This window comes from Chiloscyllium plagiosum, chromosome 30, assembly GCF_004010195.1.
Source record: "Chiloscyllium plagiosum isolate BGI_BamShark_2017 chromosome 30, ASM401019v2, whole genome shotgun sequence".
NCBI lineage: Eukaryota > Metazoa > Chordata > Chondrichthyes > Orectolobiformes > Hemiscylliidae > Chiloscyllium > Chiloscyllium plagiosum.
Genome location: NC_057739.1, coordinates 26,845,574 through 26,857,155, shown reverse-complemented (window position 1 = coordinate 26,857,155; position 11,582 = coordinate 26,845,574). Strand labels below are relative to the sequence as shown.

General features: G+C 39.2%; 1 protein-coding gene across 2 annotated transcripts in view; it reads left to right on the top strand.

Annotated features, from left to right (window-relative positions):
• Positions 1-11,582, top strand: part of LOC122564839 (nuclear receptor subfamily 5 group A member 2-like) — a 107,163-nt gene that overhangs the window by 23,287 nt on the left and 72,294 nt on the right. For both annotated transcript variants that reach the window (XM_043720163.1, XM_043720164.1), the window contains exon 4: positions 4,470-5,113. In XM_043720163.1, coding sequence (XP_043576098.1) covers positions 4,470-5,113 — 644 coding nt within the window. The remainder of the gene's footprint in view (positions 1-4,469; positions 5,114-11,582) is intronic.

The window sequence follows — 11,582 nt, the reverse complement described above, 5'->3', positions numbered from 1 at the left end:
TTAGTCAAGCATGGTTTCCCCTTCATAAATCCATGCTGACTCTGACCTATCCTGTTACTACTATCCAGATGTGCAGTATCCTTTATAATAGACTCCAGCATCTTTCCCACCACTGAGGTCAGACTAACTGGTCTATAATTTCCTACTTTCTCTCTCCCACCTTTCTTAAAAAGTTGTACAACATTAGCCACCCTCTAATTCGCAGCAACTGATCCTGAATCTATTGAACTCTGGAAAATAATCACCAACAAATCCACGATTTCTTGAGCCACCTCCTTCAGTACCCTGTGATGTAGACCATCAGGCCTCGGGGACTTATCAACCTTCAGACCTAACAGTCTCTCCAACACCAATTCCTGACAAATATAAATTCCCTTCAGTTCAGGTCCTTCAGCCACTGTTACCTCAGGGAGATTGCTTGTGTCTTCCGCAGTGAACACAGATCTGAAGTAACAATTGAAGTCTTCTGCCATTTCTTTGTTCCCCGTAATATATTCCCCTGTTTCTGTCTTCAAGGGCCCAATTTTAATCTGAACCATTTTTTTGCCTTTCACATACCTGAGAAAACTTTTACTATCCTCCTTCATATTTTTGGCCAGTTTACCTTCGTACCTCATTTTTTCTCTGCGTATTTCCTTCTTAGTAATCCTCTGTTGTTCTTTAAAAGCCTCCCAGTCCTCTGTTTTCCCACTTATCTTTGCTGTGTTATACCTTTTCTCTTTTAACTTTATATGTTTCTTAACCTCCCTCATCAGCCACGGCCACTCATGTCTCCTCCTGGGATCTTTCTTCCTTTTTGGAATGAACTGACCCTGCATCTGCTGCATTATACAAGAAATATCCGCCATTGTTCCTCCACTGTCCTCCCTGCTAAGGTATTGCACCATTGAACTTTGGCCAGCTCCTCCCTCATAGCTCCATAGTCCCCTTTATTCAACAGAAATATTGTCATTTCCAATTGTACCCTCTCCCTCTCAAATTGCAAATTGAAGCTTATTGTATTATGGTCACTACTTCCCAATGGTTCCTTCACTTCGAGGTTCCTGATCAACTCTGGTTCATTGCACAATACCAGATCCAGAATTGCCTTCTCACTGGTTGGCTCCAGCACCAGCTGTTCTAAGAATCCATCTCAGAGGCACTCCACAAAGTCTCTTTCTTGAGGTCCAATACCATCCTGATTCTCCCAGTCTACCTGCGTGTTGAAATCCCCCATAACAACTGTAGTAACATCTTTGCGACAGGCCAATTTCAGCTCCTGATTTAACTTACATCCGACATCCAGACTACTGTTTGGGGGCCTGTAGATAACTCCCAAAAGGGTCTTTTTACATCCCCTGATTCTAGGTCCCCCCGCCTGGAGTACTGTGTGCAGTTCTGGTCTCCAAATTTGAGGAAAGACATTCTGGCTATTGAGGGAGTGCAGCGTAGGTTCACGAGGTCAATTCCTGGAATGGCTGGATTACCTTACATTGAAAGGCTGGAGTGACTGGGCTTGTATACCCTTGAGTTTAGAAGACTGAGAGGGGATCTGATTGAGACATATAAGATTATTAAAGGATTGGACACTCTGGAGGCAGGATACATGTTTCCGCTGATGGGTGAGTGCTGAACCAGAGGACACAGCTTAAAAATACGGGGTAGACCATTTAGGACAGAGATGAGGAGAAACTTCTTCACCCAGAGAGTGGTGGCTGTGTGGAATGCTCTGCCCCAGAGGGCAGTAGAGGCCCAGTCTCTGGATTCATTTAAGAAAGAGTTGGATAGAGCTCTCAAGGATAGTGGAATCAAGGGTTATGGAGATAAGGCAGGAAAAGGATACTGGTTAAGGATGATCAGCCATGATCATATTGAATGGTGGTGCAGGCTCAAAGGGCAGAATGGCCTACTCCTGCACCTATTGTCTATTGTATCGGGGAATGATATATGTGTGATCATATAATTAACAGTTTGTACAGTGGTCTTTTTTCTGCTCCTCTGGATTTGTCACTCTCTTCTAGTTTCATAAATCTTAACATTTTAGAGCTTCCTGTATCAGTGAAAGCTCTCAAATTTCTAATGAGGAGCAGCCATGAGAAAGCCCTGCCCAGCAGAATCCACATTCCAGTGACACATTAAGAGAATACTCTCTAAACATTACAATGTCCTAGATAGAATTTGTCTTTACATACTTCACACCAGCCACAAAGTGCCTTCTTAAGAGCACAGTTCCAAATATCCTAAAGTTTTTCAGAGGATGCTGTGTATCAGTGAAGCACATCATGGATGAGGTTCATCCTAAAGTGTGTTCTGGTTGTAATCAGGATGGCTTTGCTTCTTCAAATTCAGTGAGGTAAGTAGAGTAACTGAGAAGACATGTTTGCTAATCAAGCTACGCACATCTTTTTCAAAACCAGTAACCCTCCTCCGTGTAGCTCTGGACTGTGTCCATTCAGAGCTATATTAAGGCATTTCAGTACCTTTCTTGTTGGAACTGATGTCCATGCCTACGTATCTGAGATAACCTCTCCAGGTGGCAATACATGAAGTATAATTCAATCGTATTTTCTGATCTAAAACTATTTAAGACTAATTTATATTAAAGTTTTCTGTATGTGAGGAGTTGAGAGTGTGGTGCTGGAAAAGCACAGCAGGTCAGGCAGCATCGAGGAGCAGGAGAATCAATGTTTTGGGCATAAGCCCTTCATCAGGAATCATCAGGAACTTCTGCATGTGTACTGAGTAACAGTTTATCTGAGTAACAGTTTATCTGTAACTGATTTGTACAGTATATAAATTTAAATGCTAAGTGTGTGCGCATAATGAAAATTATTCAGGTGAACTAATTCAGACTACTGTGAGCATAAATACAGTTATATGTGCCTTATTCTCCTAGAGTAGGTTTTTTTACTTTTACATACTGCAAACATATTTCTCATTGTCCAGTAAAAGGAAATGTTCTTCTGGATACAGTGTCATCTTGTGCTTCCCTAACTCATGTTAAAAAGATGTCCTCTTACTGATTCCAAAAACCCCAGCGAACTGAGCTCTGAAAGTGCCATTAAGCATAATCCCTAGATAAACATTGGGATTGCCACCAGAGGAATTTTTAGGGCTGGGATATGCAAAATTGGACACAGGTATTAATAATGTGGGCTCCAACATTATCTGTACAAGGTTCAGCCAGGCCAAGTTGCAGCTTCTGACAGTTTGTTTAAGTGATTAGCATTCTTGTTTCATATTAGAAGTGAGTGCTAACAGCCTATTTGCCTATGAAGTCACTTGAGTTGATTTTGTCCTTGTTCACATTTGACAATTAAGCTCTTCCAACTGCAGTTCCTGTAGTCAACAGAAGCATTATCAACTTTGCCTACCTTGAGGTACATCAAGGCCACTGTAACAACTTGTCATCATTGGCTAGGAAACCAGGGACTGAACCTTTGATTTTTATGGCTCAGATGATTCAGTCCCGAATTGAAAATCATCTTTACCTAATCAATCTGTGGGAGAGCTGGTTCAGTAATGGATGTTGATTAATGTTCTTTGAGCTCATCATGCATTGTGCTTGGTTAAAGTTAATAGATCAGACAGGTTCAGATTGAGATCCAGATCTTTTCAGCTTCAAAGCAATAATTCTTCAAAATAGCAAAGAAAGAATATTATATGCTTTTAGTATTTTTAGAATTAACATATGAATACATTTATGTAACTCATGTACAACATGAATTTCATGTTAATTTAATGTCAATGATTCTTTCTCAAGTCCACCATTATTGAGTACTGCATAAAATAATTCATTTCTATTGATCATTAACTTCAATGCTAATGACTAATAATTTACAAAGTATAGCATTTGCTTCATTGTATATTCAATAGAAAATGCCAATGAACAACTTCTGAAGACCATTATTATAGCCAGTGATCTTCATTATTTATATTGATATCAATGAGCCATTTACTGGCACACCTTCTAAGGGGTTCTCAATTTCATTATTTAATTATTTTGGTTAATCTATTAACATGGTTTATCATTAAACAACCTCCAGTTACACATTCCAATCGCTGTTTTATTAGGAATCCATCAGCAAACAATAAAACTTGAAGCAGCCGCCAGCTCAACATTTTGTTGCAAATCACATATAAAGAAATCTAAAGACAGAAAGAAGCAAAATAAGAAGGTTCAGAAGCTTTGCCAAAAAAAGTTGAAAGGTTGAAAAAAATTGCTTTATCTTGGCTTTAGAGGAAAACAATATTTTTCTCTTTTTGATACTAATTTTCCTTCATCCTTATTCAGAGATTAGTTGATGAATTTTGTAATAAATATTTGCATGTCAAACAACTTGGGGTAAGGTTTTGTTGACTTGTGAACTTGTGAATCTTTGAAAATTCAGACTGGTACACTCCTAATATCATGTGTTTGAAGTAGTGGCTATCTTAACTCTTTCTGCCCAGGTTGAGTTGATGAGTATTCTTTTTGCTTTCTTAACTAGCTGTCCGTGCAGACAGAATGAGAGGAGGAAGAAACAAATTTGGGCCAATGTACAAGCGTGACCGAGCTTTAAAACAGCAAAAGAAAGCCTTGATACGAGCAAATGGCTTTAAGCTAGAGACTGTGCCTCAAACAGTGTCATCTGGGCAAAGTGACTATTCACTCCCAACTGCCATACATAATATACATTCTTTATCCAAAGGCATGCCGCCAAACCCAGCTGCTTTACCAGCCACAGATTATGACAGAAACCTTTATGGAGCGCCACCAGTCGGCATGTCCGTGCCAAACCATGGAGTACTGCCAAACTATCAGTACACATCGTTTCATAACCGAACAATCAAGTCTGAGTACCCAGACCACTACGCAAGTTCACCAGAATCTCTGGTTGGTTACCCCTATCCAGACACCTATCAATCCAATTCTCCTCCTTCAGTCCCACAGCTGATTCTAGAGCTCTTACGGTGTGAACCTGATGAACTTCAAGTCCAAACTAAGATTTTGACGTATCTACAACAGGAACAGGCCAATAGGGGAAAACATGAAAAACTTAGCACCTTTGGTCTCATGTGCAAAATGGCTGACCAGACCCTCTTTTCCATAGTTGAATGGGCACGCAGTTGTATATTCTTCAGAGAACTTAAGGTAAGACAATCTTCAACTTGATTTAATAAATCTTGCTGAGGAAAGTGAATCATATCATTCAATATCTGACAAATTGTACTGAGTGCTATTTTCAAAATTTATTTTACCAACTAACATTGCACAACTAGTTGCAGTGGGGAGAACGGAAACACTCATGATTCTATGACTATGAACCTTAATTGTCCCATACTTTCTTCTCTGTGTTGATTGAAATCAAATTGCTGTCACCTTTCCTGTCACAGAAACAAAAGGTTTACTTTCTGCATGGTGTCATTTCACCTTTACAAAAGTTACTTACAAACACTTGACCTTGTTTAGATTCTCTGCAACTAAAAGGTTTCAATGCTTCATTTGATGCAATATCATGATCAGTTTTAAATGTTATCCTTTTTTATTTTATTTATTTTAGGATTTGATTTTAAATTATTATTAGTATTTCCGTATTGTTACATTCAGCATTTTGGAAAAATGAATAATTTTAAGATATTTTGAGAAGCCAGTGTAAAATATTGGAAGAGATGGACATTGAAACCAAAATGCATTTTTAACCTCAATATTTAAAATACCTTATATTCAGATAAATCCTTTGTATTCTTGCAAAGTATAGAGAAAAATTAAAATGTTTTATTTTTCTTGGTACCTGTTATTGATTGAAGAGATTTTCTTTGTTTGAAATTAGAGAGTGGAATCTTTACCTTCATTTAATACATTCAGCAGGTCACGAATGATTCCATTCCTGTTGACTTCTTTTATCTTTTAGATGACTATTTTTAAAAAAGGTTTACTTTTTGTGACTTCTGAAGTGAGTAGTCAAGCTGTCCGAGAAGATATTAGCTGATATTTCTTTACACAAGTGAAAAATCAGAATTAGAGATTATCATTGTGCCAATATCACAAAAGATACGAACTGATATCTCAGAACAAATATGTGGCATTGCCAAAAAGGTAGTATAATTACTTCAATTAGTTCCAGTAATAAGACATCTATACCCCAAGTGTTTGAACATCTAAATTCAAATTTACATACATTTCAAAAATTAGTAAAATGATAATTGGGATAATTTCTTAGAAACCAAACAGCATGTTTTTATTCAAAGATAAAGTTATAGTTGTTCTCCAGTTTTAGTTTGCTCTGAGTCTATACCCAGACTTACTTAATTGATCACAGTGAGCATCATTGGTAAATTGACTCACATAATCAAATACGAAACATGGGTTATGCTGTTGAATTATTTTCCAGAGGATTAAACTAATAATCCAGAGTGAAATCTCCTCATGATGCAATTTGAATTTAGATGTAAAAGTTTAGATTGTTTCGTCAGTAAAAATGATTAAATGGACTTGATGAGCAAATAGCATCCTGCTGTGCAGTAGTTTTAAAAATGTTTTTCTATGATGTTGTCAGATTATCTTATTAACACAAGTGGTGCACTAATATTCTTTAAGGAATGAAGCCTGTCATTTTCACCTGCTAATTCTAGTTCCTTACCAAAGTGGTTGACTCATAAATGAATAGCAAAAGAGCCAAAGGGACCATGAGAAACAGCTTTTGTACAAAGCAACCATTGGATCTCCAATGTATTGCTTGTGAGTGTGGGGGAGGCAAATTCAATTATGATTTTCAAAAGGAAATTGGATAATTATACAAAGAAAAGTAAATACAAAGCTACAGGGACGCCATGGAGAAGTGGCCTGAGTCACTCTTGCAGAAAGCAGATGAGACACATGAGCTGATGGCCTGTCGTGCAACTCTTCTATGATTCCATTAATGATATATGATATAGTTAATGATACTTTTTTTTTCAGTGACATATCAAACCATCAATACTAACAGGAAACATTTGTAAAAGGTACTTCACAGATCATCATTAAACCAAATTTGACACTACCATGTGAAGACCTATTAAAACATTGACCCAAACCTCCATCAAAAAGTTAAGCCTGCAAGAGGTGACTGTGGTGGAGATAGTTGAGTCAAGAGTGTGATGCTGGGAAAGCACAGCAGGTCAGACAGCATCTGAGGAGCAGGAGAATCGACGTTTCGGGCATAAGCACTTCATCAGGAATGAGGCTAGTCAGCTGAGGCTGTGAGGTAAATGGGAGGGGTGGTGGGTTGGGTAGCTGAGAAAGTGATAGGTGGATGAAGGTGAGGGAGAAGGTGATAGGTCAGAGGGGGGAGTGATGGACAGGTCTGGAGGCCGGTGTCGAGTTTTAGGCTTGGGACTGGGATAATGTGGGGGGAGGGGGAAATGAGGAAGCTGTTGAAATCCATATTTATTCTGTGTGGTTGCAGGGTCCCAAGGCAGAATATGAGACGTTCTTCCTGTAGCTGTCAGGTGGTAATGGTTTGGTGGTGGAGGAGGCCCAGGATTTGCATGCCCTTGATGGAGTGGGACCTGCCGGGTTAAAATCCTGGAGCTCTCTTCCTAACTGTGGGTGTACACCTCATGGACTGCAGAGTTCAAAGTGTCAGCTCATCACTTCTTTCTCCAAGGCAATTAGGGATGGGCAACATATGCCTGTCAAACCATCAGCACCTATGTACAAATGAGCAAATAATCTGTTTTAAAATAAAAACTGCCTTCATTAAATAACTAGAGAAGGGCAATAAATGTATGTCTTACAGCAATTCCACATGCCAAGAATAAATATTTTACAGTGAAATGAACCCTACTAATTCAGCAGATAAAATAAGTTGTTCTAAGATTACTTAATGACTTAAATTGATTGAAGTAAGACTAAGCCAAACATTTTAAATCCCACAGTCTATTTGTCCAAAGCTGCTTAAAATCCCTGTCACTTTCCCTCTTGTCAAGACATGTGACCTCATTTATATTAAATGTAAATTGTAATGACAACAGGTGAAACATACAGGCTTCCAGCTCTTTTCTAATTTCCAAGTGATGACTTCCTTCCTCTGCCCAGTTTTAATAACAGCCTTTTGGTCAAAGTCTCAGCCAACATTGCTCACAACTTCCCCTAAGCATGATCTAACAATCATGATCTAGCGCTCCATAGCTAATTTATGAATGGTGCTATGAACATTCTGAAACCTCTCCGATGGTCACACCATGATTTTCTGGTACCCGACACTCCAGGTTTGTCTTTACTGATGCTGCAAATGTCACTAGCCATACCTTCTAAATCTTCATCACTGGCTACATTAAACATCCCAGCACTCGGGCTTCTAGTCTTCTCAAACTGATAATGCAAACTGTTTCACAGCAAATGCCCCAAAAATGGTTGGAAACATATACAGCTGGCATCCCTGATCTCACCATTGGCCTTATGTGAAAGGTTCTCGACATTGTGCAGATAATGCAATTAACAAACATTCCTGTGTGTTTGTCTTGTTTGAATCTGTCAGTGTTATCTCAGCAAGGGTATAAAAGGGAATCCAATAACATTTTAGATTTCTTTAGAAAAATGAACCCAAGTTGTATTTAGTCTTCCTTATTCCTTGATTTCTGGCAATACTCCTCGGGGTAACAATTGTTTTAGGTAAATATATTTAACAGCTGATGGCTGGAATTTAATTTATTGCTGGAGCAAATCATGGAGATTTTTACCAACTCTGAAGTGGAGACAACAAAGCTGAAGAACAACCAAAGTGACAAAATAATCTTACCTATCTCCTTTTGGATAATGATTTAAAATACATCACTTGTCAAAGGATAGACATCGATGCAATAACTAGTAGTGTACAGCATAGTGTCAAGTGGAAAACGTAATTGAAAGATGTCATATTGAGAAATTATAGTTGAGAAAACTCTATCTGCAGTCTCTGGGAAAAAATCAATACTGTCATATAAGGGCCACATTAGCACCGGCCAGAGCAGGCAAGGTCACCTCCATGTTTGTCAGATTCAGTGTGCAGTTCAAGTTGTTGCCATCCTTCATCAAACCTCTTGATAAAGAACTATAGCTGGAAATTTAATCTTGGCAGCTGTGGAAATTCACTTTAAAATAAATAACTTCAATGTAAACAATGGTGACAGGAAGTAATATTTTCACAATGGACTTTTGCAGAGATGCCCCTGTTTAAAAAGCGATATGATTGTACAAAGTTAATTTTGGTAACTAGGTAAGTGAGATAATCTAAACAATTGAGAAATTCTGCTCTATACTCCATTTCCCTTATTCTACTTGACTGTTGTACTGTGATAACTGTATTTCTATGCTTCTGTTTCCTGTATTAAAAAGAGTACATACTCTTTTAGGGGAATCTCAACTAAAATAAAATACTTAAGTGCATCCTGTGCTGTGAAAATGATAGCTCAGCATCTCATTTTTCCAGTAAGTTGTGAAGTCTAAAGTGGTCAGTTGTTACCATGTGCACACAAGTATATCAAACGCCATAAACATGCTAATTGTGAGTATAAGGAACAATGAAGGAACAGGACATTGTGTGACTTCGAGGTAATGGTATTGCCACATAATTTATCCTCTCATGTTTGTCAGCAGAGTTGCAGGACCAGGACAAGCATTCAATATGAGTTTTAATGTTACAAAATCTATTTGTATGCTGTTAATTATTGTTTATTTTTGGTGCATGAATGATGTTGGCAAAGGCTGCATCCCTAGTTTTAGATTACCTACAGTCTGGAACCAGGCCCTTTGGCCCAACAAGTCCACACCGACCCTCCAAAGAGTAACCCATCTCCCTCTGACTAAAGCACCTAACACTACAGGCAATTTAGCATGGCCATTTCACCTAAACCTGCATATCTTTGGACTGTGGGAGGAAACCCACGCAGACACGGAGAGAATGTGCAAACTCCACACAGACAGTCACCCGAGGCCAGAATTGAACCTGGGACCCTGGTGCTGTGAGGCAGCAGTGCTAACCACTGTGCCACCGTGGCATTCTTGAGGAGATGGTAGTATATCGCCTTCTTGAGCTGTAGCTTTCTGATATGTTCTCGCAATGATGTCAGGAAGGAAATCCCAGGAACTTAATGCATCCACAGTGATGAAATAGAAACATTTCTTGGGGTCGAGATGAGTTGAAAGATATGTTAAAGGTATTTGTAACTCGATAATAATTGCTATTTTTGTTTTATGAGGAGATAGATAATTCCCCACCGCAAATACCTATGAAGTGGACAGCATCTTGCTGATGTGGAAACTAGCTACACTGTTATGACATTGAACCCCTTACGGACAGGACATCCTGCCCTAGAAATCACCACTACTGGACTGCAACAGTCCCCATGCAGAAGTGAAGGTGATTCTAGTCATCAGATAAGTATGTGGATTTGGATGAGCATGGCTGGGAGGTTGTAGGGTAGTTAGATTAGAGACAATGGGGAAAGGGACGTACATACAAACAAATGAATGGGAACAGGAGAAGGCTCATTCTCTGAGAACATGGATGTGTGGTAATAGCCTTATTCCACATTCCCATCTACCCCTAATAAGCACTGACTCCATTAGCAATCAAGAACCTATTTGGCCTTAGAAATATTCAATGACCCCCATCTCTATCAGTCTTTGGGGAAGAAAGTTTCAAAGACTCTCAACACTCTGGGAGAAAATGTTTCTCCTTCTCTCCATCTTAAATGGTAGACTCTTTTTTGGGAACCTGTGTCACATGATTCTAAGTCACTCACACAAGGGAATTTTATCTTCTACCTTGTTAAGTCTCTACAGCATCTTATGTGTCTCAATAAGATCACCTTTTATTATAGATTCAATGTGTATAAGTCCAGTGTATCCAATCTTTCCTCATAAGATACCATCTGGTGGGAGAGGGATATCTTTGATGGGCATGTGGGTCATCTCCAAAGGAGATATACCACCCTCACTCTCATTTGCTGCCCTCAGCTGCCTGCATAGTTGAGGCTGCCTGCCTGCCTCAACTCTGTTTTTCCCATAGAGAGAAAAAGTCTGATGGAGTTAGCACATTGCCCTTAAGAGTACTTAATTGTCCACTAGAGAACCTCACTCACCAAAGAGCAGGCAGCTTGTCTGATGTATTTCCAACTCTGGCTCCCATAAACTATGAGGGAAAGGTCAAGAGTAAGTGAGTACCAACAATCTCTATAAAATTAACTCCTTAGTTTCAGCTGCATTTGACTTACTTTGTGGAGTCTGAGGTTGAAAGAGTGTTTTTATATTTAGTGTAAGATTTGGATATGATGCAGAGCTGGGCTGAGGAGTGGCAGATGGAGTTCAACCCTGCCAAGTGTGAGGTTGTCCATTTTGGAAAGACAAATAAGAATGCGGAATACAGGGTTAACGGTAGGGTTCTTAGTGTGGTGGAGGAACAGGGGGATCTTGGGGTCTATGTTCATAGGTCTTTGAAAGTTGCCAGTCTGGTGGATAGAGCTTGTAAGAAGGCCAATGGTGTATTAGCGTTCATTAGCAGAGGGATTGAATTCAAGAATCGTGAAGTGATGTTGCAACTGTACAGGACTTTGGTTAGGCCACATTTGGAGTACTGTGTGCAGTTCTGGTCGCCCCACTT